The sequence below is a fragment of the Colletotrichum gloeosporioides genome, assembly GCF_011800055.1.
Source record: "Colletotrichum gloeosporioides strain Lc1 chromosome Unknown consensus_36, whole genome shotgun sequence".
Classification (NCBI taxonomy): Eukaryota; Fungi; Ascomycota; class Sordariomycetes; order Glomerellales; family Glomerellaceae; genus Colletotrichum; species Colletotrichum gloeosporioides.
The window spans coordinates 770,405-796,226 of NW_025544681.1; the positions used below are offsets into that span (position 1 = coordinate 770,405).

The 25,822-nt window shown below is 56.2% G+C and overlaps 12 protein-coding genes across 12 annotated transcripts; 6 read left to right on the top strand and 6 right to left on the bottom strand.

The window, feature by feature from the left end:
• Window positions 1–461: 461 nt before the first annotated feature.
• On the bottom strand, window positions 462–1,325 carry GCG54_00006126 (uncharacterized protein; the record flags this gene model as incomplete). Its single annotated transcript, XM_045406140.1, has 1 exon — window positions 462–1,325. The coding sequence occupies one exon, from the start codon at window positions 1,323–1,325 to the stop codon at window positions 462–464; it is 864 nt and encodes a 287-aa protein (XP_045265523.1).
• Window positions 1,326–2,631: 1,306 nt separating this feature from the next.
• GCG54_00006127 (uncharacterized protein) lies at window positions 2,632–3,261 on the bottom strand (the record flags this gene model as incomplete). Its single annotated transcript, XM_045406141.1, has 1 exon — window positions 2,632–3,261. The coding sequence occupies one exon, from the start codon at window positions 3,259–3,261 to the stop codon at window positions 2,632–2,634; it is 630 nt and encodes a 209-aa protein (XP_045265524.1).
• A 1,476-nt stretch (window positions 3,262–4,737) lies between these two features.
• GCG54_00006128 (uncharacterized protein) lies at window positions 4,738–5,151 on the top strand (the record flags this gene model as incomplete). The annotated part of the gene is made up of 2 exons (XM_045406142.1): window positions 4,738–5,057; window positions 5,109–5,151. 2 exons carry the CDS (start codon window positions 4,738–4,740, stop codon window positions 5,149–5,151), a joined length of 363 nt encoding a protein of 120 aa, XP_045265525.1.
• A 2,542-nt stretch (window positions 5,152–7,693) lies between these two features.
• On the top strand, window positions 7,694–9,476 carry GCG54_00006129 (Peroxisomal catalase; the record flags this gene model as incomplete). Its single annotated transcript, XM_045406143.1, has 6 exons — window positions 7,694–7,921; window positions 7,977–8,210; window positions 8,271–8,327; window positions 8,377–9,036; window positions 9,091–9,398; window positions 9,449–9,476. 6 exons carry the CDS (start codon window positions 7,694–7,696, stop codon window positions 9,474–9,476), a joined length of 1,515 nt encoding a protein of 504 aa, XP_045265526.1.
• A 3,217-nt stretch (window positions 9,477–12,693) lies between these two features.
• GCG54_00006130 (uncharacterized protein) lies at window positions 12,694–14,180 on the top strand (the record flags this gene model as incomplete). The annotated part of the gene is made up of 2 exons (XM_045406144.1): window positions 12,694–13,050; window positions 13,098–14,180. 2 exons carry the CDS (start codon window positions 12,694–12,696, stop codon window positions 14,178–14,180), a joined length of 1,440 nt encoding a protein of 479 aa, XP_045265527.1.
• On the bottom strand, window positions 13,640–15,710 carry GCG54_00006131 (putative vacuolar amino acid transporter YPQ1; the record flags this gene model as incomplete). Its single annotated transcript, XM_045406145.1, has 4 exons — window positions 13,640–13,992; window positions 14,464–15,271; window positions 15,339–15,504; window positions 15,562–15,710. Coding segments are annotated over 4 exons (1,476 nt in total), but the record flags the coding sequence as incomplete, so codon positions are not given.
• A 1,151-nt stretch (window positions 15,711–16,861) lies between these two features.
• Window positions 16,862–19,510, top strand: GCG54_00006132 (putative NADH pyrophosphatase; the record flags this gene model as incomplete). Its single annotated transcript, XM_045406146.1, has 4 exons — window positions 16,862–17,396; window positions 17,447–18,131; window positions 18,550–18,857; window positions 18,921–19,510. 4 exons carry the CDS (start codon window positions 16,862–16,864, stop codon window positions 19,508–19,510), a joined length of 2,118 nt encoding a protein of 705 aa, XP_045265529.1.
• A 206-nt stretch (window positions 19,511–19,716) lies between these two features.
• GCG54_00006133 (Exosome complex component rrp45) lies at window positions 19,717–20,672 on the bottom strand (the record flags this gene model as incomplete). Its single annotated transcript, XM_045406147.1, has 2 exons — window positions 19,717–20,449; window positions 20,509–20,672. 2 exons carry the CDS (start codon window positions 20,670–20,672, stop codon window positions 19,717–19,719), a joined length of 897 nt encoding a protein of 298 aa, XP_045265530.1.
• A 285-nt stretch (window positions 20,673–20,957) lies between these two features.
• GCG54_00006134 (Pre-mRNA-splicing factor cwc15) lies at window positions 20,958–21,772 on the top strand (the record flags this gene model as incomplete). Its single annotated transcript, XM_045406148.1, has 3 exons — window positions 20,958–20,990; window positions 21,045–21,665; window positions 21,719–21,772. 3 exons carry the CDS (start codon window positions 20,958–20,960, stop codon window positions 21,770–21,772), a joined length of 708 nt encoding a protein of 235 aa, XP_045265531.1.
• A 117-nt stretch (window positions 21,773–21,889) lies between these two features.
• Window positions 21,890–22,355, bottom strand: GCG54_00006135 (uncharacterized protein; the record flags this gene model as incomplete). Its single annotated transcript, XM_045406149.1, has 2 exons — window positions 21,890–22,129; window positions 22,185–22,355. 2 exons carry the CDS (start codon window positions 22,353–22,355, stop codon window positions 21,890–21,892), a joined length of 411 nt encoding a protein of 136 aa, XP_045265532.1.
• An 897-nt stretch (window positions 22,356–23,252) lies between these two features.
• On the top strand, window positions 23,253–24,278 carry GCG54_00006136 (Ribonuclease H; the record flags this gene model as incomplete). The annotated part of the gene is made up of 1 exon (XM_045406150.1): window positions 23,253–24,278. The coding sequence occupies one exon, from the start codon at window positions 23,253–23,255 to the stop codon at window positions 24,276–24,278; it is 1,026 nt and encodes a 341-aa protein (XP_045265533.1).
• A 420-nt stretch (window positions 24,279–24,698) lies between these two features.
• Window positions 24,699–25,510, bottom strand: GCG54_00006137 (60S ribosomal protein L10a; the record flags this gene model as incomplete). Its single annotated transcript, XM_045406151.1, has 3 exons — window positions 24,699–24,961; window positions 25,018–25,321; window positions 25,424–25,510. The coding sequence occupies 3 exons, from the start codon at window positions 25,508–25,510 to the stop codon at window positions 24,699–24,701; spliced, it is 654 nt and encodes a 217-aa protein (XP_045265534.1).
• Between the last annotated feature and the right edge of the window lie 312 nt (window positions 25,511–25,822).

Sequence of the window (25,822 nt, forward strand, 5' to 3'; positions counted from 1 at the left end):
CTGGGTTGGGTAGACCTACGCATTGTAGTATGTTGTACGTTTGCGAGCAATGAACGCACAAGGTGTGACTTCAAAGCATCACGCTCGCCTTGAACTTTCGGCGTTCCTGTTTTTTTGGGACAGCGTAGGCGGAGCGAGAGGGCACACTCAACGGCCGTTTCCACTCGTCACAGGCGTCTTGGACGGACTGTCGTATGAAGGTGCCGCGCAGATAAATTTGACGAGGCGATCAGAGGGCCAGAGGCGGGGCAGATGTGAAGACAATTCCGAGTCGGTTCGTTGTTTTATTTATACGTTCTAATACCAGCACGGGGACGTCGTACTGCGTCCCTGGTTCTGTTCTGATCCTGCCAGTCCTACCGAAGCGTTCTGTCTGATATCTATGCCATGCCGTGCAGACGACTGCAACGGCTCCCTCTCAACAGCACCCACTACCCATCAAGCCCAAAGAGATGATTCCGTCATAGTTTTCTCATCATGGTGGTGGGTACGGACTGACCGCCGTCAAACATGCTGAAATCCGGTTGGTCAGACAACAGCGCGTTCTGAATTATCTGGTCCAAATCCTGCGTATCCATCGTTGGCACGGAGCTGCCTCTCAAGACATTTGCCGATTTTGGTGGGTTGCCTTTTGACAGCCTAGGAAGAAAATTGACGTCGCTCTCGCTGCTGAAGTGTCCAACAAGCCTCCGCCGTTTGTTGGGCCCCTGGGGGTCGTTTCTGGTGTCGTTTCTGTTGTCGTTTCTGGTGCCGCTTCTGGTGACTCTTTTGGCTGTGGTGCTGCCTTTGGCTTTGGGTGTGGCCTTGGCGTTGGCTTTGCTGCCTCCACCACTGCCTCCGTTGCCTCCGTTGCTTCTATCGTCTCTTTCGTCTCCGGATCCCTCGTCATTGCCTCCATCATTGCCTCCATCGTTGCCCCCGTCGTCACCCCCGTCGTCACCCCCGTCGTTGCCTCCATTACCTCCATCGTTGCCTCCGTTGCCCCCGTCGTTGCCCCCGTCGTTGTCCCCGTCGTTGCCCTCGTCGTTGCCCTCGTCGTTGCCCTCGTCGTTGCCTCCATTGCCCCCATCGTCTCCATCGTCTCCAGGGTTTTCATCGGTTCCGCCCCCAAGACCTGTGGGGCTCTCGGGGCCTTTGCCTGGGCGTCCTCTGCGGCCTCTGCGTCCTTTGGGGCCTGGGGGGCCTGGGGGGCCTTGGGGACCTTGGGGACCTGTATTGACGATGACTCCGGGACCTCCCCCATTCGAAGCAAGGTAAGCCTGGTCCGCCTGAATGACTCGATGAAGATAGTTGATTTCTATCTTTGCTTTGTGCGTCGGGCTCATTGTCATATAGGCGTTTGGCATGCCAGTGTTGCTGAAACCATCAGTACGTATAAAATCCACGGCTGAGGGCAATGCTCACGTAGCTTGCTGCCTCTCTTGCGCCATCCATCCTTCGTTGCGATTCAGTCGTCGCAAGAATTCGTTGGCTTTGACTTGCATTGCTTGGGAGCGAGCTCGGCTCATGTTCTCGGACCTGTCGCGCAGCAAAACATCTGTGCAGGCTTGGAAAAGATCAACGGCCAAGTTTTTCGCTTCTTCTCGAAGCATGGAGTTGTGGAAATGCAACGCGGCCGCCCCTGCATACCTAGTAAGCATCATTTGACGACTCGGAATGTGGACTCTAAACTCACACTGTTGGATGTCCTCCGAACTGTACTCAGCTGTCCCGTAATTCGTCGTCGGGATTTGGTTAGGGTGGACTCTGTACATGATACCACTTCGGACTCTAGGAGGTTGGTTGGCCATGCTTTCTGCGTTTGCTGTGCCTGCAATGTCGGTGTGGAGGGACGTTATATCTTGTACTGGAATTGATGTAGCCAAGAAGTTGTTGGGATGAAGATGGGAAGATTGTGTACTTGAATTGGATGAAGCCAAGAAGTTGTCGGGATGAAGATGGGAAGATGAGCAGATGACTGACGTTGCCATGGGCTTATAAGGAAGACCTTCGGGGAGCTTCAGGCGGTGGAAGGTGAACACAACGACTGGTCACTCCTGCATGATTGAGGTTGAGACCAAAGCACCTGCCCGTTGGCTGGCTTTGAGTCGTGGCCGAGGGCAAGTACCTCTCGAAATGCCCGAGGTAGAGGGATCAGCTTGGCCAAACAGGGAGGCGATTCCTACTTCAACCTAACCTTCACTGTCGATCCCGTCACCCGCCTGCCCCGTTGCTATCTTCAATGCCCTCTTCTTTTCGCTTTCGGCGAGGCAATAACCTCGAGCTGCACTTTACCTAGCGTCTTCTCCTCCGGCCAAACTCTCATAACAGAAGGACCGCGGCGGATGCAGTGGCTACGCCATGGAACGAAGGCAACTTGGAAGGTAGTGGGAGGGATGCTGATAACGGCGATAGACGACGACGATAGTGAGGACCAGAGTAGGTATACAGGAAACGTAGTCGCTTTAGTATAGGGAAACTAGGGGGTCTCAATAGGATATACGGATTGCACGCGTGTGGTAGACACTGCCTGGATAGCCAACTGGCACTGTCCGGCTAGCGAGACTCTCCCTATTCCCAAATTCATAACCCGTCATGTCTTTCTTCTCATCCTCCACTCTGCCGCGGACCGTCCCTACGACACTATGCAACTCAAGCCAAACCCCCCACCAACGCGACCACTGCAGCTCCCATCGCCGCCATAATGAACAAGGACTCGACTCTGACAGCTGCCCCTGAGGCGCCGTAGTCGGCAGCAGATGTAAGAGCACCTGGGCAGCCCTCCTCCGGCGTGTGGGTACTAGAGCTGGCGTACAGTCCGACCGCCATCTCAAAGGAGCACGTCTGGCGTGTTGGTGACGAGGCTACAGAGGTCGATCCCGGCATCTTGTTTCTCCCGTTTGATGTCGTCTGCGGCGGGTAGAACGGGATTGAGACAGTGAGAGACGGGTTTAGGTCCGGATCTCCGGGGCTCAAGGCGGAGGTCGCAGTGGCTGAAAGGGTCAAAGACGCCGTGGTTGTTCTGGGTTTTGAGCAACCGAATTTAGGAGAGGTGCCGCAAATCTCGCCGACTTTGCAGCTCCAAGGCTCGTCTCTCTCAGGATCGGCGCAACATATCTCGGTCTTGGTGATGCATCCTCTCATGCACGGTTTGAGCCCGTCCTCACATTTCTCGTCGTCCTGGCGTTTGGCGATCTGGGAAGCGGGCAGAACCTCGGCACCTGGTGCTGCCGCTGCCGCTAGGAAGAATGAAGCGCTGATAAGAGCTGTGATGAGGAGCATTTTAGAATTGCAGAGCTTCACAAAGCTGAAGGCGCCGTGGTAGTAACCGAAGTGTACAAAACACTTCAAGAAACCCTGGGAGTAGTCTTCAACATGGCCTCTTATATTCTCGGTCAGCCTTTGCAGTGATTCACCCCTTTAGCCAAATGCGATGAACTCATGTTTGCTCGGGTATCCTCCCTTCAACGTACACATCGAAGCCGGGTCGGATGCGGGTGTCACGTTTCTTCTCGGGCGCGGAGAGTTTGCCATGTTTGCCAAATCCCACCTGCCCACCTCGTGTCAACTCAAGCTTGTCCTTCTTTTGGTATCATGCTCAGCATCTGGGGTAGTGCCGTTGGACAGTTGTTCCCGACAAGCATGATCTTGAAGGACAAAGCCTGCCCGTGGCACCTCAGAGCCAAGTTTGCCAAGAGGGGAGGCAGGTCGGGACTTGTCTGAAGTAACCGATAGGCTTGATTAATTGCCTAATGTTGAAAATGCAAAACCAACTACTGCAATCGACCTTCCGGGGCCGTGGGCTGCGTCGTTCCCAGGACCCATGGATTGCCAAATCCAGTATCGACTGTCCACTCAAGGGACGCAATGCGGATCTGTCACCGGTTGTCTGCAGAGTGTTGCGCGGCATTTCCTATCATTCCATGGGTAAGTATGTTCGAGCTCCTGCCTGTATTGTCTGCGGCAAAAAACGGTGTATGCGTCCTTTGGGGTGACGTTGGGGCTCAACGACAGCATCTCCCATTTTCAGGCCATTTTGACTGACTGATTGACTGACGCATGGTCGGTGGAATATCACTGATCACTCTCAGTTCGAGGGCCAGTCCGACCAGAATGACACATGTACGAAAGATAGAGGAGATGCCCTCACGATAGAATGCGGAGGCAATAACAACCTTTTTAGAACGTCTAAGAGACCGCCTGTTGCATGAGTTACAAGCCTTAGGGTATTCGTCATTTGGAGTAACTACTGGGGACGTGTCAGCCTTTTGAGTCACCGTGGAAGGGTATACGGGCATCTCTGAACTCGTTCGTCTCTTGAAGCCTAGTCTGTGATAAAACAAACCACTTAGTCGTTTGTGGCTGTCAAATGAGATTATGTGACGTTCAGGCCCGGCGATTCGCTATGGGATCGCTTGTGGAATAATGTAAAATTCTCTGGACTTCACCTGCGCAGCGAAGCGTATCCCTCCTACCAAGCTCTGACGTAGCAGGAGCGGCTTCCGCGTATGTAATGGAAAAGCACCTTCCATCTTGTCCAATACAAACTCTCGAACAACATAATCTTGTGAAGGCCACCATTGGCAACTCTCCACTTGCCGCCATCTTCTTCACTTTTCACAATGGCAGCTCCAAGGGTTTCCGACGCGGACTACGAGGAGATCTCGGAAAACTGAGCAACCTCAGCCGTGAGTCGCATATTCCGCAGTAACAAGTCGCATGAACATATTGTTGACCGAACCAACAGGAGTCTTCGAGATGCGCTACAGAGAAGCCTGGACTCTGGCTAGCAAGGGCAAGCGGGAGGAAGCCGAAAAGCTCGCTACAGAGCTCCTCATAAAGCCGCGCCTTGGTCCCATCCACAAGGCCGGCATGCACATGCTGATGGCGACGTCATCTCAGGATGACTTCTTGGACCACGCGCGAAAGTCTGCGGAGATTTACGAGGCTATCCTCACCAACGATCTCACGGCTGTACAGCGAGCTCAGATGGAAGAGGTTCTTCCCGACGCCAAGGTTGTTCTGGAGCGAGCGCACGGCGACCAGAGTGCCATCGATCGTGAGATCAGCAAGAAATTGTGTGTACACATGACCTCGACTTTGCGTGTCACTCAACTAATGCTCTGTAGGACAACCATGACGATGAGCCAGAAGCTGAACAGACGAATGTGAGGTTCCTAGCCCGCCTGACTCTGACTGATCTCTTTGGCGAATCTCGGTCTTGGGCCACGGCCGTCGCTGCGCGGTGTCGAGATAAACACCAACCTCGGAAGCCAGCTTCTGCCTGACAATGTCTCAGGAGTCTGGCAGAAGCAGACTTGACGCAGAGAACGAGGTGCAAGATGGGCGGATAGAGACAGACGGAGGAAATGGTAGTCATCGACGGTAGATACCAGTCGATCTGCCAACTCCTATGCTCCATTTGAAGAGGAAGACTTCCGCAAAGGAGTGAAAACACGGTGACTTTGACAAATGCAAAACTCATCTTTGGTAAGAAATGCTGCATCCCCAGGCCCTCTATCTGTGATTGCTTCGCCGCGGAAGGCTCTCATATGCGATGGAGACGAAGCTGGCGCTCCCCGAGTCAACAAGAAAGAGGGACAACAGACAGCGATTGACAATTGTTACAGATTCTAATGTGCTGAGTTTCTTCATGTTGACATCCCTTGACTGACTGGCAGCTTCGGAACGCCACACATACAGGGCTCGGCATCTTTCCGCGTTCGACCGACCCCATTCCGTAGCTTCTCCGCCAACGATGGTGGAGTGCCCCCGGAACAAGCCATCTCTCCATCAAAAGTCGGGTTCTCCCGAAATGCTCTGACTAGATAACTTGATTCCTTGGGCTCTTTAATATTTTAACTTTGGTTTAGTTTTACGATTCGCATGTGAGGCTTTCAATCCAAAAGTCGCACATCAAAGGTTATGCCAAAGTCCGGATACCTCCGGGATATCACCGAGATGCGAGCCAAAATCTCGGCGGTCTCGGCGCAGCAGCGGTCGGAACGCCAGCCGGCCGTAGCGGAATGCGAACCGAAGGCCGATCATGTGAGGACGCGAGCTGCCACTTTCTCCCTTTCCGGCAATGGAAAAACGTCGAGGCTGGACGCGACTCTGTTGCGTGGTAAGCCATCCAGACATGTCGCGAGCTCGGCGGTGTGCGCAGGATTGCCGTCTCCCGCTCCACTCCGGGGACAGGGAAGGCCATCGCGATAGGACGCTTCCCGGCGAGGCCTGCCTGTCTTTGACCAATGATGTCATTTGCTCTCCTGCATTTTTCCCGATTTAGGTAAAATACACGATGTGGGAATCCCGCTGTCTCTGGCTCGCGTCTGGAACAGAAACAGAAATTCGCACATAGCATGAACGACGGTCGACTTGTCGGGCAATGGAGAGATTCACTCGCATTGGATGTCGTCCGCGTGGTTCATCCAAAGGCCGATGGTGTTTGAATGTCGAGTGTAGTCTGGAGGCATACAGGCATGAACCTCGTCGCGCACAGCCGATTGGCGCGCTGCTCGACTTGCAACATCTTTTCCTCTTCAGACGTCTACTGGCCGGGAATTCTGGACAGTCGCAAAGCTAGCCTAACCGTCGAGGTGCATAGGGGTGGTCTGATGGATCCATAGGACCAGAGTCGTTGGTCACAGGCGACATGCTGTACCGGCCAAATCCATGTTGGCTGTCATCCGTCTCAGCGAGTTTTCTCCGCATCGCTCAAGAGGCTGGAACCTCTCCAACTTGACGACAACCGTCCCGGCGCAGAGCGTCTCCCCCGCAACATCTGGGGAGGTCAGTAGCACCGGGACATGACTGGTGTACCCGGCAGCAGAAGACAACTTGGCAGAGGTTGCTGTGGGACCATGCCGTTGTCGGAGGGGCCAGGCGACGTGTGTGAGCCGAGGATGAGCGCATGTCCCGTCTCACAAGCATACATCACTGCTGACCCTTGCCGGATGTGCTGGTGTCTCCCGACGGCACAGCGTTGCCTGTGAGCTCTTTAACGCAACAGACGCGGCTACGTGCGTCTAAAGACGTTGCCCGGCGGGCAAGAGGTGAGCCGAGGTTGAGTTCTACCTTAAGTTGGGCAACAGACAGAAGGATAGCCGATCGTCTTGCTGCTGAATCGTTTAGACACAACTCAGTGAAAAGCCACGGGTGGAGCGACAAGGGGGCTGAAGAGCGCTAGGAAACCTCGAAATGGAGCTTCGTGTGGATCTCAACACCCCAAGCTTGCATTTATGTGACATTCCATTGGCCGTGTCGTGCCGGAGCTTCTCAAATCTGATGGCATCCCTGCCGGTCGACGCATGTCGTGCCCTGGCTTCTGCTTCGTAACTTGAGCGCCCTGAGTGGGAGAAGGTCCCCAAAACCCGAAAGAAATGGGGGGAGAGAAGGAGAGAAACTGGAGCACGATGGGGAGGGGCCGAGGTGAGGGCCCCATCGCAAGCTGGATGGATTGCCCGGGGGCATTTCTTTTTCTCTGCGCGCAGCTTTGCAAGTATTTATGTTTCCCCTTCCCTCCCGCTGGACCCCTGGAGATCCTCTTTGATCTTCTTTTGATCTGAATTGCCAATTGCCGCTTCTGTTTCTTGATATCCAACTTGGACTCAAGCAGCTAAGCAACAACACTCTAGCAGTGTAACCCTCCAACCCGCCCTCCCACATCCGAACCCCCGTAGTCTCATCCTCGACTCGAGAGACAGCCGACACGATGGGATCCGACGAGAAGCCCCCTTCCACCTACCGGTACAACGAGAAGCCGACTTACACCACCTCCAATGGCGCGCCGGTCCAGAACCCCCAGCACTGGCAGCGTCCCGGGCCCAACGGACCTCTCCTGCTCCAGGACTTCCACCTGATCGATCTGCTTGCTCACTTTGACCGCGAGCGCATTCCCGAGCGTGTCGTGCACGCCAAGGGTGCCGGTGCTTATGGCGAGGTATGGCGGAACAGCGGGCGGTCTCTGAAGGCGAGACACTGACATGCGACAACAGTTCGAGGTCACCCACGACATCAGCGACATCACCTCGATCAACATGCTCAACCAGGTCGGCAAGAAGACCAAGGCCGTCGTTCGTTTCTCTACCGTCGGCGGAGAGAAGGGTTCCGCCGACTCTGCGCGCGACCCCCGCGGTTTCGCCATCAAGTTCTACACCGAGGAGGGCAACTGGGACTGGGTCTACAACAACACTCCCGTCTTTTTCATTAGAGATCCCAGTCTTTTCCCGGTACGTTCCTTTCGATAGTACAAGTTGCTGTTCCGAGCTTAGACTGACGTGGTGTTGCAGGTCTTCATCCACACCCAAAAGCGTCACCCCCAAACCAACCTTACAGATGCCAACATGGTTCGTAAACCTCAATTCCAGTTCACAAGATTAATTCTAAATGATTCAGGCTTTCGATTACTGGTCGACTCACCATGAATGCGTTCATCAATTGATGCATTTGTTCTCTGATCGTGGAACTCCTTACTCTTACAGACACATGAACGGTTATTCCGGCCACACGCACAAGTGGACCAAGCCCGACGGCTCTTTCCTCTACGTTCAGATCCACTTGAAGACCGATCAGGGAAACAAGACTTTCACTGCTGAAGAGGCTGGCAAGATGGCTTCTGAGAACCCCGACTGGCACACCAAGGACCTGTTCGACTCTATCCAGAAGGGCGACCACCCCAGCTGGACCGTCTACGTCCAGACCCTGACTCCTGAGCAGGCTGAGAAGTTCAAGTGGAACGTCTTTGACTTGACGAAGGTCTGGCCTCAGAGCGAGGTGCCTCTGAGGCCCTTCGGCAAGCTCACTCTCAACAAAAACCCTGAGAACTACTTCGCCGAGATCGAGCAGGTTGCCTTCTCGCCCTCCCACTTGGTTCCCGGTGTTGAGCCCTCAGCCGACCCCGTCCTCCAGGGCCGTCTGTTCTCTTACCCTGATACCCATCGTCACCGTCTGGGTGTCAACTACCAGCAGATCCCCGTCAACCAGCCCCTCAATGCCTTCAACCCCTTCCAAAGAGATGGTGCCATGGCCGTCAACGGCAACTACGGTGCTAACCCCGTGAGTTGAAATTCTGTCAGCGTTGTTCATGCCAGTTTTGTTGACCTCCTTCAGAACTACCCTTCAAGTTTCCGCCCTATCAACTACGTCCCTGTCAAGGCTGCCAGCTCTCACGAGCAGTGGACTGGCAAGGTCGTCGAGGATCTCTTCGGACCCATCACCGCAGATGACTACGAGCAGGCCAACGGTCTGTGGAAGGTCCTCGGTCGCACGCCCGGCCAACAGGAGAACTTTGTCAAGAACATCTCTGGCGCTCTCTCCGGCGCTGTCCCCGAGGTCCGCTCGCGCACCTACGAGATGTTCTCCAAGGTCAACACCGAGCTTGGCGGTGCCATCATGAAGGCTACCGAGAAGCTTGCTGCGTAAGTCTTCTTCTTAAAGGTTTCCAACGATACACTAACACAGGTGACAGTCCTGAGGAGCCTCGCGCCAAGTTGTAAAAAGCTACGAAGTCAAGATGCAAACAAAAGATGACGATAGACAAACGACCTAAACGAGAGTCTCATTACCTAGAGTCAAGCATGCGTTTGACAGGATAGACGCCGTGTACAACCACCACCTCCGCGCCGAGGTTCGAGAAGACACAAGAAGCCGAGCGGGCAGCCGTGGATGATGCGCGCGCCGCGAAGAAAGCTTGAAATACCCAAATACAATTGTTTAGAAACTGTTCTAAAGATTTATACATGATCTTGGTGGCGCATGAAAAATCTCATGGCCTTGGTATATGTGCAAATGCGCCCGTCCCTTTCCGTCCGTGAAATTCATAAGTCCTCATACAAGTCGCCCGCCGCTTGCGCGGATTGGGGTTCAGAGCGGTCGCTTCGTATTCGTCGACGCCGACTCGGGAATTCGATCTACAAGAATGAAGAATGAGGAGCAACCGGTCGGTGCCTCGTTGTGACATCTGATCGGGCCGCCGCCGAGATCGACTAACAGCAGCAGCAGCAACATTCGAGGCATTCGAAGCAGCAGAGGCCAGCGCAGATACCGCAGCAGATGGCCTGCAGCAGGTGAGAGTTGTTTGTTAGCTGTTTGAAATTCCAATGGTGAGTCTCGAGCATCAACCTCCCCGAACCTACGTGCGACTTGAGCGCGTCGATGTGGTTTGCGAAAACGACAGGACTTTTACAAGACGTGGTCAAGTTTGGGGAAGTTGACGAGGAGAATCATGGGTTGGGAGCTGGAGGGCTTTGCTTACTCCGCCGTCTGCTTTACCTCCTCGAAGGGACGTTGACTGTTCCATCTTCATGGGCTCTACCGCGCGCTGGTGAAAACTGTCAGCGTGAGATCACGCGTGTCATCTCGATTATGGGGCGAAGAGCTGCTGTTCGAGTCCAGAGACCGAAAATCGTGGGTGACGGCGGAACTCACGGGTTGTTCGGAATGATTCGGCTCCACAATCATCGCCGGCGCAGGCTCCCTTGGCATCTGGTTGTATTCGACCGGACCCGACATTTTGAATATTACGTATTACAGGGGGTGAGACTAATTCGTCCTCGAATAGCCAAGTTCTTCGATGGATGGGAGCCGCCGGGTATTGTATGTCGTCGCGTCGACTCGGACAGAAGAGGGCCGGTGATTCTTTCAGCTTCGAAACCAAAGGTGTCGATGTAACGTTGGAAACACGGGTCGAAGGTTCAGGCACAACAAGGAAAAAAGGGAAGAGAAAGCCACAGACCAAACACGAGGACGTGCGGGAAATCCTTTTTATTAATGAGCAGAAGATTCGAAGACCAGCCCGTAGAACAATCAGAAACCGTGGACCGCGCGCCGCCCTCGCCAGGTCCGGGGGTCTCTCTGGGCCCCCATCTGCATAACGGAAGGCAGACTGGCTGCAGCTGGAAGAAAGCCTTGGCCTGGAAAAAGAGAATTAAAGCTCAGGGCAACTTAATCCGAGCCAGACGAGTGGTCCGAAAAAGAGTGCCAGACCGGGGTGTTGGTACGACGTCCGTTGTGTGAATACACGGATTTCAAAGGAAAAGCTGCAAGGATGGACCGGGCTTGCATCAGGCGGCACTTGCAGGTCGTGCTGCGCGTTCCGGTGTTTGCTGCGGGTTTGAGGATTACCACAGAAGCTGTTCGGCCGCCAGCCGAGGGCTGTTCACCTTGGGATAGGAAGGTGAAGCGGCTGGCAGCGTGACGCGAGCTCGGGATATCCCTTCATCGAGTCGCGGGCGGCGGTGCGAGACAAGGCTCCTTCGCCTGACCTCGTGGTGTGCCTGCTGTCGTGGATGGTGGGGGATCCTTGAGGTGGTGTTCGTGGTGGGGGGGAATGACCTCAGCGAGGGGTGACGCCAAACGCGGGCATGCGGTCGGCACTGAGGAGCGACAGACTGTGGGAAGGTTGCGTCGGAAGGAAAGTCTGTTCCTGCCTTGACATTACCTCTTGGGACGAAGATGCCTTTCAGTGCCTGTCCTGAATGGATTCATGCGAGAGTGAGGGATGACGGAGAGCGGAAGATGAGACGGCGGATGTTGGCTGCAGGAGGGGTTTGTGAGAATGCGACTACGGGCTATTTTGAGGCTTGCTAGTTTACGTTCATTGGCATGCTAATATGTGACGCGGCATTTTTAGTTGACGGATATGCTAAGAAAGGGTGCTGTTCGGTGGCAGTTAAAGTAAAGAGATCCCGGGAACCCGCCATGGGCTGACTCGGGCTGCCAACCAATGATCGGGTTATTGATGGGTTCTTTTTTCCTTCTTCTGGGCCCGAATCCGAGCGATCGCCGCTTACAATGGTGGGCGATCTGACGTGGTACTACGGGCTGCAGGGTTGCGGCGCCCAGAATATTCTTCAGCCCTTGGTGGACGATTCAAGAGAGACAATCTGTTGCTTGACTTGGAAGCGGCGTGTTTGGAGTTCGAGCGGGTTTCGTCGGGGTTAAGGGAAGGATTCATTGCGAAACCGCCGACTTCAGATGGAGGATCCAATGGAGTCGAGGTTGGAAATGATGCGGTTTGATGTAGCGGTTTGATGTAGTTCAAGCCAGAATAGTATCGAGATTGTAAGACATCACTTTTCCAAAATTGCTTGCCAGATGTCGTATGTAGATTGCCGGGACTTGCAAAGTTGAGCGAGCAAGCCGGGTCTAATCAAGACTGGCGGATCGCCCACGTGAAGAGACATACGAAATGCAGCATCCTAACTGATTGATGCATGCACAAGACTCCATCTCGGCCACCAGCGTTCCCTGCGTGCTGCAGTGTCATGAGCCAGTGCCGTATAACACGGACTGAGTGGGCCCGAAACCGGAGTCGGACCCGGTGGACTCGGTGATATCTCCGGTCAGGTGCACCGGCAGGACACTGCTTACATGCAATTCGAACAAACCTCCCCGAGAGAGCACAGAGTGACCAGAGAAAGACCTGAAAATGTTGGCCCCATCTAACCTTAGCACCAACAAGACCCCTAAAATCTGATGCAGTGCGATTAGCGCGCGCCCTCGGTTGGCCGAACCCCAGTCAAGGGATCAACAGCCGTCAAGCGGAGGGCGCAGTGTGGGCACTCAATCCGAGCCGATCCCCGCTACCTCTGCAACCCTTCAGACTTTAAAGCTCCCACCGGAACGGCTCCCGATCAACTCTGCAGCACTTTTTCACATCGTCGATTGACAACAAAGTGTTTGCAATTGACGCCGCCAGAAGAGTCGGAAGCAATGTCAACCTCAGAAACCGAGCTGAGACACCTCCGCGCCGGGGCTGGCCCGGCCCCAATGGCACCTCCCCCCGCGGCGACCCCGCCTCTTCGGGATCCGTACGCCACAGAGACCCCCGAGTCTGCCTCCGGCGTCGACGACAACGTCCAGGACAACCATCACTCCAGCCAGGAATTCGATTCGCTCCCTCCCGTCGACGGCGGCAAGCAGGCATGGCTCTACCTCGCCGCGTGCTTCGCCATCGAGGTGCTCGTATGGGGCTTCCCCTTCGCCTTTGGTGTCTTCCAAAACTACTATTCCACCAACGCCCCCTTCGCCGGGCAACCAAACATCGCAGTCATCGGTACCTGCGCCATGGTATGAATCCGACGAGCCCCAGATGCCCCGGATACTAACCTCCTCAGGGAATCATGTACCTCTCGGGCTTCCTCGTAATCGGCCTCCTCCGCCTCTTCCCCCACCAGAGCCGCCACGCACCCATCTTGGGCCTCTTCATCATGTGCATCGCCCTCGCCATGTCCTCCTTCTCCCAGACCGTGCCCCACCTCATCGTGACCCAGGGCATCTTCTACGCCGTCGGCGGCTCCATCGCCTACCTGCCCTGCATCCTCTACATGGACCAGTGGTTCGTCCGCCGCAAGGGCTTCGCCTACGGCGTCATGTGGTCTGGCACCGGCCTCGGCGGCGTCATCATCCCCCTCCTGCTGGAGTACCTCCTCGGCACCGTGGGCTTCCGCACGACGCTGCGCATCTGGTCCGGCGTCCTCTTCGGCCTCACCGCGCCCCTCGCCTTCTTCATCAAGCCGCGCCTGCCCGTCTCGCAGATGTCGCTCTCGCCCATCCACGCCGCGCCCTTCAAAAACCTCAAGTTCATGCTGAGCCGCCCCTTTGTGCTGCACCAGCTCGCCAACATCGTCGAGGCGCTGGGCTTCTTCCTCCCGGGCATCTACCTGCCCATGTACGCCCAGAGCTCGCTCGGCGCCTCGGCCTTCCCATCCGCGCTGACGCTCCTCCTTGTCAACGTCGCCTCCGTGTTCGGCTGCATCGGCATGGGCTCGCTCGTCGACCGCTTCTCGGCCCCGTCGTGCATCATGCTCGCCAGCGTCGGCGCCGCGCTCGGCACGTTCCTCATCTGGGGCTTCTCGTCCAGCCTGGGCGTGCTGTACCTCTTCTGCGTCGTGTACGGGCTCTTTGCTGGCGCGTATACTTCGGCGTGGCCCGGTATCATGAAGCAGGTCACCGACCACGAGCGTGAAAAGGAGCGCGGCGTCGACTCGAGCATGGTCTTTGGCATGTTGGCTGCCGGGCGTGGCATCGGCAACGTTATCTCGGGACCGCTGAGCGAGGCCTTGATCAGCGGTTCCCCGTGGAAGGGCGAGTTGGCACATGGGTACGGCAGCGGGTATGGCACCTTGATCATCTTCACGGGCGTGACTGCTCTCATGGGCGGAGCGAGCTTCTTCTGGAAGAGGATTGGGTGGTTGTAGAAGAAATGGATGAGTATGCAAGCTGAATTCAATTCTTTTCTAGAGCAGTCATCAGATGATCTATGTCAAATGATCTACCTCTGCGGACCTGTCCCGTTTTATTTTCCAGATGTGATGACCGTTTTTATTGCGCCGACTGTAACCCCACAATGCAAGATTTCTTTTGTAAAATGATTGCCCCCTTTTCCTTTTCAAAATGCGCCAAAATTACTTCCGTATATGCAGTACTTTAACAACAATTAAACATCAGGCATGTGCCTCGTCTAGGGGTATGACGAGTCACCACGCGCGAGGAGCGGTCGCTGATCCCAGCGATCCTCGTCGATGCTCTCGTCATCTTCCTCCTCAATGTCGCTGAGCTCGCCGTCGGTGCGGTACATGAAGTACTGCGCGAAGATGCCCATGTCGAGGAACAGAGTACCCAAGCTGCCGGCCAACCAGCTGAGGTTGACCAGCATGTAGCGGCCGTAGATGCGGTTCGCCTCGGACGGGGAGCACTCATTCTTGCAGCGGGGCTCAAAGGCAAAGATGCTCAGCACGTAGGTCAAGTTGCCGAGGCAGGCGAACAGGAAGAAGAGCATGCTGACGCCCTCGGTGGACTTGCGGCGGTAGTTTAGAAGGAGCTGAGGCAAACGGGAGCCGAGGTACAGGACGGCGCAGAGCCAGCCAAAGATCTGGCCGAGGGTGTTGAACTCCAGGGAGTCTTCGTCGCTGTTGCTGTGGTCGGGCTCCTTGTCGGAGTACCCGCGGCTGAGGAACCAGCCGAGGACACCGGCAGCGCAAACCATGATGATGGCGGTGGTGTTCCAGGCAATCGCCTGCAGGACGGTCGAGGGCCTCGGCGGGGGAGCGGGCGCGGATTCGGGGCGCATTGGCACGGCAGGGGAGAGATGGGACCAGTCGGAGCCTCGGCGCTCACGCTCGATCGCCGACGCGGGCAGGAGGCCGGTCCGCTCGTTCGGCTCGCCGGTGCGGTTGCGCGGCTTCGGGGTCGGGGGAACCACCTCGTCCTTCCAGGTGAAGCCGCGGTAGTAGAAGCATTGTCCCAGCAGAACCATGTCGGCAATCGTGTAGTAGATGGCGAGGATGATCTGGGCAAGAAGTCATAGCGTTAGCCAGGGTCATCGATGCTTGGGGCATGCATGGGTCGTGACTCACCATGGTCGGGAGAACGCCCTGAAGGACGGCGCCCAAGATATTGAAGACATCGCCAGCCAGCCAGACAATGATGAACTGCAGTGACAGACCGTCGGCACTGCCGCGACGGAAGTTTTCGAGTATCTGGGGGGAGAAGACCACAACCCAGCAAGCAATTGAGATGGAGCTAGACGCAATTAGGTCAGAGGCTGTAGATTTTGCAGGTGGGCGTGGTCAAACTTACCCGCAAATGCCAGAAATGGCCTCAACGTCGAGGTTGAGTGGCTCGGTAGGGGGAGCCATGATGATGCGCAGGTCGGAGGCGTGATGCGACAAAGTGGTACCACAAAGGAGACAACGATACGAGGAAACAAAGGAGAAGAAGAAAAGATCCTGGAGAAGGAAGGGAAACGATCAATTAGTCTAGTGAAGGAATTGCCGACTCGATATTAGCAACGGCAATAGCAAAAAAGGGGTGTCCTACAAATCCTGGCGATGTCGAGAGGAAAGACTTTTCCATGGACAAGACATTTGCGAAAATGAGTCGAAAAATTGGAAAGCTGCTCCCTCCCACTTCCGCTTCGGCGCTCGCTCGCGCCATCGGCGGACACGTGCGCCAGCAGGTATTTCGCCAGCTGCAGCTTACCTTAGCGAGGTGCCACGACGTCACCGCTATTGCCCGCTGTCGCCGGAAAGGGTCGCCAAAATGCGGGGGAAGAGACGCTAAGACGCGCTGAAACGCCCACTTTTACCAGGTGCTGCTGTGCAGGATTAGTGCACTCAGCTCGTCCTCCAGTGCTGGACTGGGAACGCCCTGGGCAGTGGGTGGTGGGCGATGACTAAGAAATCGGAATTTTCGCCTCGGCAAGATCCCCCAATCCACTGGACCTCGATGTTCTGGGCGATTTCGGGGGCCAAGTCGGAGTGGAGATAAGCTTAAGCACCTCATCTCACTTGACATCTGACTTGTCGCGGGCTGCCATTGGAGTACCGTCCCTCTGTCACCAGCTCATCCCGGGGTCTCCTTCGCTGGAAAAAGGCTCGCAATCTGTCTGGCTTCTTGCAACAGAGCTGTACCTGATGCGTCGGGCAGTGTTGGCGTCTGTCGCTGGCGGGTGTCAGGCCGAATGCCGCGACAACTCCGGGTACCTACCTACCTACCTAGGGCGGGCAGGTAATGACCAGTCGATGGCCTGCTCCCGCACGGCTGCTCTGCTCCCACAGGGGATCTCCGGAAGCTCCATTTATCGGAGCTCAGGCGGCGAGTCGTGATTCACCGTCACGGCTCCATCGCATTGCGTCCCCGCCATCCGTGTCTCTTACATCTGATTAATCAGCCGGGACAGCCCGCCGCCACTACACGTCTTGAATATTTGCATCTCCAGGAACACTCCAAGTGATTGCTTGACAGACTCCAGCCATAATCATTGTCTTGGTCCTGAGAGCTCAAGCCACCCACCTCGTCTCCTGCATCGGCGACAACTGTCACACTCACGCACCCGGAAATCCCGCGATAGCTTCACCGCTGCCCAACCAAACTCGGCATGGGTTCTCAGATCCCCAATCTCCCTGCACCCGTCGACCACCCCGACTCGATGCTGTCCCGGAAGTTCGGACGGGAGACCGTCAACTACTTCGCCGGCAGCGCCCTCAATCGTGTTGGCTGGCTGCGGACCGACCACACCTTTATCAGATCCGCTTTCCAGGCCAAGGAGACCAACTTCATGCTCCTCAAGGACCTCAGCCCTTTGACCAGCGCCCCCTCAAAACTCGCATTCGTGTCTTTCGACGATGTCAAGTCTGTGACCTCGGAGGACCCCTTTGGGCCTTCCGAGGAGGACCTTATCAAGAACTACGACTCCTCCGTCTCCCGCCCGCTCATCATCTTCCTCGGCTTGGAGGAGGGCGCCAAGGTCCCGTTTGAGTACAAGGGTCTCCAGGGCCGTCCTTGGTTTGCCGTCGACGTGACCCCCAAGGGCCCGTACGCAGAGGCTGCCAACCAGCTCATCGAGGCCCAGTCTGCCAAGGGCAACACCTTCCTCCAGGGCACCAGGCACATCACCCTCGAGCCGGATGCTGGTAAGTCACCGTGAGAACCAACACAGTCTCCATACGCTAACGCACACCAGCCGGCATCTACGCCCAGGCCAGGTCACTTGCTGACTGGAACTCCCGCAACAAATTCTGCGCAGGCTGCGGGCAAACCACCCTGTCAGGGAACACTGGCTACAAGCGCCTGTGTCCTCCCACGGATCTTGCCGGAACCAAGGCTGCGCTTGACAGGCCCGAATGCCCCACGCGCGGCGGTGTCTCCAATATCAGCTTCCCCAGGACAGACCCGACCATGATCGCCGCCGTCGTCTCTGCCGACGGCCAGAAGGTTCTCCTTGGTCGCCAGAAGAGGTGGCCTCCCCACTGGTACAGCACCCTCGCGGGCTTCATCGAGCCCGGCGAGTCCATCGAGGAGTCTGTCCGCCGCGAGGTTTTGGAGGAGAGTGGTGTAAGAGTTGGCAGAGTCGTCATCCACTCGAGCCAGCCGTGGCCGTACCCTGCCAGCTTGATGATCGGTGCCATCGCCCAGGCCCTTCCTGATGGCGAGACCATTGACCTCGGAAACGACCCCGAGCTCGAGGACGCCCAATGGTTCCCTTTCGAGACTGTGAGGGAAGCGCTCAAGACCGGCGTGAGCGGCCTGGGAGAGGCGGCACCCGAGGGATACAAGGAGGGCAGCCTCCGTCTGCCTCCCCCCACGGCCATTGCCAACCGTTTGATGACTGCGGTGATTGAGGGATACGCAACCACCATCCCCAAGATGTGAGGGTGTGATGCGGGCGCCGGCGGGGTTATAGCGAGCATAGACGATGGATAGAACTGGATGAATAGACGTGAAAGTGTATGTGTGACGCAATGACATCTACATGATGAGGTGCACCGTGAATGTTGTGTTTTACGGTGACATTTTGAGACAGGTCGGGTTCAGAAGACGGGCGTAGACGGCTAAGACGACGGACGGGTCGGACAAGAAAGTTGGCTGATGTGAAGAGCAATCAACGATGGCTATCCGGCATGCAGAAATCAACCGCTCGAGAAACATGACCTGATCTACGAGCCAAAGCTTCAACAACAGGGCGGAGAACTGTAGTTGAAGCTTTGAACAAGCACCCGACGATGAGAACATGCGGAGATTTAAATCAGTCGACTCTCCGGGTTCTCACGCATGACGGCGGCATAGGGCTGAAGAGCCGCCAACGCAAAGTCCCCTGAAACCCCTGCACTGCCCCCACCGATGGCGCTACGGACAGCGTGTCAGCGCCGGAGGACAGCACCAAGCTCCAGCGCCAGCTCCCGTTCCAAGCTCCATCCACCTCACCTCCATCGTCCCCATCCCGCCCTGCGCCGCCAACGAAGCCTCCGTCGCCGATAACCTGCCACGCCGCCCCGCCCGCCCTCGACCGCGCGACGAGCTTGTCCGCAAGCCACCGCTGCCCATCATGTATCACCTCGCAAAGGGCCTCTACCTCTTGGCCACCAGTAAAGAAGGTTCGCGCACATGAAACGACACGTCGTCTGGCCGGCTCTCGCTAACCTGCTCCTTTTGCGCAGAGTACTCCGTCATCCTTCTCGGCCTCGACAACGCCGGCAAGACCACCTTCCACGAGCAGGTCAAGTCGTTCTTCCTGCCCTCGCACCCGGACCCGAAGCTCAAGACCGTCCCGACCGTCGGCCAGAATGTCTCAACCATCACCCTGCCGGACATGTACCTGAAGATCTGGGACGTCGGCGGCCAGCACTCGCTGCGCCGGCTGTGGCAGAGCTACTACGCCTCCGCGCACGCCATCGTGTTCATCATCGACTCGACCGATATCGGCGACGGGAATCTGGAGCACGACAGCTCGGGGCGTCTGGAGGAGTGCCGCCTGGTGCTGGAGGACGTCCTGCAACACTCCGAGACGGAGGGCGTGCCCGTGCTGGTGCTGGCCAACAAACAGGACCGGGAGGATTGTGTCGAGGTTGTCAGGATCAAGGAGGGGCTGGTGAAGAAGGTGTTTGAGGGCGAGAAGGCGAGCAGCATCCGCGACTCGAGGGTGCTGCCCGTGAGTGCGCTGACGGGGACGGGCGTGAAGGAGGCGGTGGAGTGGGTGAGGTCGCGAGTGAAGTGGAACAAGGAGTCAAGGCCACCGGTGATGCGGTGATGCTGCGTACGAGGAATGTTCGTTTCGGTTTACGAGGCAATGATGTTTCACAAATCATTAGAGCGGCGTTTCTGGAGTTTGGCCCCAAGAGGAGGACGAGTACCCACGGGAGAAGATGTTCACTACCAAAGTTTGACGATTTCAGAGGGAGCGTATGTGGCTGGGTATCATTTTACAATTTTCCTTCTACGTCAGGCATGAAAAATCTATGCGTCCACTACTCTGTCATTCTCCGCAGACAACAGCTCCGAGATAAGACCGCCCTTGTCCCTCCGCTTGGCGTCGTCCGCGAGCTTCTCGTCCACCAGCGTCGAGAAATCCTTGGCCTTTTGCAGCGCCACGTTGCCGCAGTGCAGCAGCGTCACCGCCTCCACGGGCGTCCCTCCGAGTTTGGAAATCTGGCTAATCTCTCCGTGCTTGTTTAAGCTGACCGTCAGGCTGCTCGTCCGCAGCTGCTCCTCGAGCCAGTTGGCGTCGATGAGGGTGATTTCGCCCTCGTCGCCGTAGAAGCTGAATGTGACGCAGAAGGGGCTGTGCAGCCAGCTCAGGGGCACCGGCTCGCGCTCTGCCGGGGTGAATATGGTGAGGGCCTCGCCCTCGTTGCTGGTGTCTGGCTTGCGGAAGTGGCGCAGGGCGGCGATGACGCCGAGGCAGGCCGCGTCGGTGAGGTTGCCGTCGTGGGAGAGGACGTGGACGTCGGCGCGGACAGACCAGACCTTTTGGCCGGCGACAAGGCACAGCGACTCGGTGTCGAGGGCGCCGGACCGGCGGATCGTCTTCTCGAGCAGGCGTGAGAGCAGCACCTCGGCTTCGGTTGGGCGGTTGACCTCAAAGGCCGGCGACGCCATGGGGCTCAGCTCAGTGACGATTTGGAAGATGCCCTCAAATGGGCGGTCTGCATAGGGGACTGTGACTTCTGCTGAGACTTTGACAAGGATTCTGTAAGATCGGTTAGCACATGACGTCCTTTGCTTCTCAAGATGTGACCATCTCCGTACGTTGTCTTGCCCAGCTCTACATTGGCCACTCCATACTCATCACCGAAAGTGAGTTGAACTTTTCGGTATTGGTCGAATTCACGGCTGTCAAGCCTCAAGTTCTCCTTGAGAGCTTGTGTGACGAATGCCTTCTCATTTGCTGATGGCTCGGCTTCTCTGGGCATTTTGGCGGTTGGACTCTTGCTGTAAGGGCCGATTCTCACGGTTCAGACCGAGAGCCACTCTTGAATTACTGGAAGTGTTTACTGAGGTCAATCGTATTGGTGGGGCGCCTGCAAAAATTCTGCCGGGCGGTGGGTGCCTTAGCTCGCAGCACCCCTGCAGCTAAACTTGGGCCTGTCAACCACCTGCGCGTGCAGCAGTGCATCTGGAGAAGGTCCCTTTTGCGACCGAGTTTAGCCACCTGCAATCATCAACACGACTACTACATCTCGACACAGCATTCCAAGATGACTACCGCTCACCGTCCCACCTTCGATCCGGTACGCTCATCTATACATTCGTTCTTTCTTTTAAATACTGACAAATGAATGCAGGCACGAGGCAAAGAAGCCCTGCGCGGCCCGGCCTACCATCAACGCCTCCTTCCGGCGCACACGCAGCTCAAGTTCCGCCAGGCCGGTCAGGGCGGCGAAGCTGACGACGAACCCCGCGATCTCAGAGCTGAGCTCCTCGCCGCCGAGGCCGCTCACTTCGCCAAGAAGAACGGCGGTGCTCCTCCCCCATCCGCTGCCGACGACGACGCGCCTGCCGGTGGCGTGAAGCGCGCGCTGGAGGCGGCATCACAAGCAGATGGCCAGGAAGACTTTGAAGCGAAGAGGCGGAGGATATTGGAAGAGTCGCGAGATGTAGACGCCTCCTCGGAAGATGACGAAGAGGAGGACGATGACAGCGATAGCGACGAGGACAGCGATGACGAGGAGGCGGAGCTGCAGCGAGAGATGGAAAAGATCAGGCGCGAGAGGGCGGAGAAGAGGGAGCGCGAGGAGCGAGAGAGGGCCAAGGCGGAGGAGGAGGAGAGGGAGCGGGACATTGCGCTAGGGAACCCGCTGCTGAACAAGCCTGACTTCGCCATGAAGCGACGATGGGACGACGATGTCGTCTTCAAGAACCAGGCGAGAGGCACCGAGGAGAAGAAGGGCAAGGAGTTCATCAACGTAAGTTTGTTGTGTGGATTGACACTTATGCGGCTTTGCTAACTCGAGTACAGGATCTCCTCCGCTCAGATTTCCACAAGCGATTCATGAGCAAGTACGTTAGATAGATACCCACCACCGACTTAAGTGGAATTCAGTTTCGTTTCGCATCGCATATGTTCAAATGCGGCTTCGTGTCGTGTCCACCTTGGCGCACTCAATTACTACACCACCAGAACCTGACACTACAGGATCTTCCTCATGTCGCCCCTGGACCTCATTACACCGGCCTTCTTGTCAATAAAGTTCTTCTCGTCGGGTTCAATTACGTTGAGGTAGTAGTCGTCCTTGAAAGCGGCTGCAAACACCTCGAAGCTGGGCAGTTCGAAGACGGCGCATCCGTCGAAGCCCTCCAAAGAGTTGGCATCGCCAGACTCGGGTCCTATAGGTGTTGCTCCTTTGTTCATCGCCTGCGCGGCATGGACCTATGATGGGGAACGTTCTTAGTCGAGGAATTCAACGGGAGTGTGGCGTGTTTACCTGCGTGTAGGAGATGAAGCCATGCTTCTCGGCCCAGGGTCTGACAAGAGGCCCGTGAACATTCTCCCAGTGATGGTAGAACTCCTCCTGCGTCAAGTCTGCCTTGCGCTTGAGAAAGGCTATGCTGCAGACTGTGTTTTGTGGCGTCTCTGCGGCAGTTTGGTCGCTCATGTTTGGGGATGCACGTCGACGACTGACGCTGGATTTATCTATAGACTAGTTGTGCAGTTCAAAACACGATAAACACATTCTGATCGAGAACCCGTGAGTCTTAGCACGTTGGGGTTTATTGGAAATATGCGGGAACGCTCCAGGGTGCTGGCCCGGATAATATCAACCGGCAGCGGCTTGGTGCAGGTTACTGTTTGCGCTCCAATGTTGTCGACACGCTCACACACACACAAGAGTACCTCAGTCTTCAGGTCCCTGCAGCTCACAATTGGATTGGGCCCAAAGTACCAGGTCTTCGGAGTAAACTCCGCCAGTGCTACCCAAGTTATTTCTTGCATACATATCACGATGTGATCAATTTCGCGTGGGTTGGACGGGGGAAGCCTGGCCGTTCGACGTGTCCGTTTGCAGCAGCAGTTTGCGGAAGCTTGGGACTGATCAAGTGCTACTTCAATCGGAGAGGACACAGAATGATAACGTGGACATGTTGCTCTTCTGCCTAGCTTCAGCATCGGGCGTTACTGCCACAGCCCTCTTCCTTCTCCTGCCTTTCCTTCTTCCCGGTCGGGGTGTCTTTCCCTGCCTACGGTAGGTTGGTACGAAAGGACGCCACTTCCACCTCCTTGCGCCTGCCTGACCTGACCCTAAATCATTCCTTCCTTTTTTTTTCTTCCACCCCTCCTTGCAACATCACTTACACTTTCAGCTTGACTCTTCAGGTAATTTGCGAAATATATCCTCCCTGTCAACTTCAATGTTCTCCCTTAGCTGATTGAGTTCAAGCACGAAACTTCCTGACAGCTTTATTTCCCCCTCTGGTCCAAAGAGAAAATTCTACCCCACCGTTTACATCTTTGTGCCTACCACAACCTTCTCAACGCCAAGCGGGGTAAAGCCATGTTTTCACCACCGGACATCGACTATCTCGACCTGCCCAATGGGCGGACCATCACCGTCTGCGCGCTTCACCACCAAGTCGTTTGCGGTCGCTGCTGCCTTGATTTCAGCTATGAGGTAGAAGACGGCTACGACGAAGACGAGGAAGAGGGCGTACTTGAGCGTCTGGAACGCAAGTTCCGCCAGGGCCGCTTGATGGACGAATCATCAGACGAAGAGCTCTTCAGCACTGGTATCAACGCCTTGCCCCGTGATGTCACTTTCGACGATGTCGCCAACAGCAAGTACGGACGTAAGCGCGACTTCGCCGCGGAGGACATTATTGAATCCAAGCCCATCCGGGACGACGACATCAACAAGAAACCACTGGGCAACGTCATTCCTATCGTGTTTGAACCAGATAACGACGCTCTATCCCCAGTGGAACACTTCCCTCCCGGGGTCAGTATAAAGGCAATGCCAAATGTAGTGCGCTTCATAAATCGCTACGACAAGTCAGAGGCCCTCATCTACACCGACGGAGCCTGCCTCGACAACGGCGCCGCGAAGGCTCGCGGCGGCTGTGCATTCGTCTTCAAGCCCACTTATTCGGAGAAGGAGTCCGGCGTGATCTCTTTGCGCCTCGAGAACCAGGGCCCGGGTGGCGAGGTTTACCAACACACCAGCAATCGCGCCGAACTGCGTGCCGTCATCGCCGCACTGCGGTTCCGCGAATGGTACGGCGAGGGCTTCAAAAGTATTGTCATCGCTACGGACTCGACCTACGTCGTCAATGGCGCCACGGACTGGGTGCGGGCATGGATGCGCAAGGACTGGCATCTGAGCACTGGCGGCCGCGTCAAAAATCGTGACCTGTGGGAGACGCTTCTGCTCAGGATTGAGCAGCTGAAGGTCAAGGGTACTCTGGTTCAGTTCTGGAGAATTCCGCGCCAGTGGAACGGCAAGGCCGACCGGGCGGCCAAGGACGCTGCCGCCAATCTCTCAGTATCTGAGAAATTTGTCGACGTCATTGGACAGCTCTGTTAAGAAGCCTCTGGCTGATTGATGCACCTTGCTAACTCGGAGTGGACAAAACAATATTCCTTAAATCTTGCGTTTAGCGCAGAGACGAATGTTAGATCGGTTTTGTGGTGTGAGCGCTGTGAGCTGTTGACGGATATCTTCGTTTATGAACTGCTCTGAGCAGCCAAGCCCAAAATAGGGCTTGGCAAACCTGTAACATCAAACATGATTCACATAATCACGGTCACGCATTGTCCCACAACTGGTGATTCGGAAAAGGATGTGGTATTGGCCGGCTCCTAATCCGAGCGCAGAGCTTCCTATGATTGCCCGTAGTCCTTTCCCATTCCTAGGCTAGCGTGCCTCATGCACTCATCACAAGCGCGCGAGGACGCAGCCCCAACGGTACTCTAGCACAGACGCCGTAGAAAACCAACGACGCGCTTAGTAGAGGCGCTTGGGGGGAGACATGGTAGCCTTGATGGTAAGGCTACCGACGTTCTGCCAGCCCTTCTTCAGAAGGGAGACGAGGTAGTTGATGGCCAACATGATGTTACCAACGAGCTCCTCCTGGGTCATGCCAACGTTGCCGACGGCGACACCCATGCAGAGAACCTTCTTCAGCTGGAACTTGATGGTGGACTTGACCTCGTTGATGCGGCCAGTAAGGTCGTCGGAGTGGGAGACGGGGGTGGGGAACTTGCCGGCTGCGAGGAGTTGTTAGCTGCTGTTCGATTGTGGCAAGAGAGGAGACGCGACATACCCTTGGACAGACCAGGACCCAAGAGACGGGGGATCTGCTTGATCAGAGTCTCGGAAGCAACGAAGGCGTCGTACTTGCGAGCGAGCTTCTTGATCAGCTTCTTGTTCTTGTTGAGCTTCTTGAGATCGTCGGCGGACATGGCGTCAACGCCACCGTGCTTGGCACGGTCGATATCGTGCTGGTCACCAAGAATGCAGATGCTCATGTTGGGACGGGGAACGATGGGCAGGCGGACGGTTCCGGAGAAACGCTTGTCACGCTGGGGGTCATAGTTCTTGAGGCCGATCTGGAGCTCGACAGTCTCCTATGAGGGGGTTAGCGGTTGTGGTGACAATTGACGTCGCGCAAGTCTCTGGATTTTCTCGATTCGCAGTGTTGCGACGCCGCCCGGGGAGGGAATACTGACAAGGAAGTTGCGCTTCTTGGTCTCGAGGGAGTACTCGAGGAGCTCACCGACCTGAGCGCGGACGTTGGCGACCGTAATTTTCGACATCTTGGCGATATCTCCCAGTAATCTGGTGCTTACGGTAGATGTTGATGGGTTGTTGGGTGATGGATCGAAAAAAAGAAGGAAAAGCTCGAAAAAAGTTTGGGCGGGGCGGCCTCGTTTTAATTAGGGCAGAGGGGATGGCCACTTGTGGGTGCGGCCCGTGCGCGTGTCGTTCCAGAAGGCGCAGGCGATTGGCTGAGGGGCCCGCCTCCCGCCTGCCGAATGAGTCTTCGCCGGCCGCTGCAGTGAGTCGACTGCCCCTCCATGTACCTTGCTGGTAGTGCCCCTCGGTGAAAATTCATTGCATGTCACCCG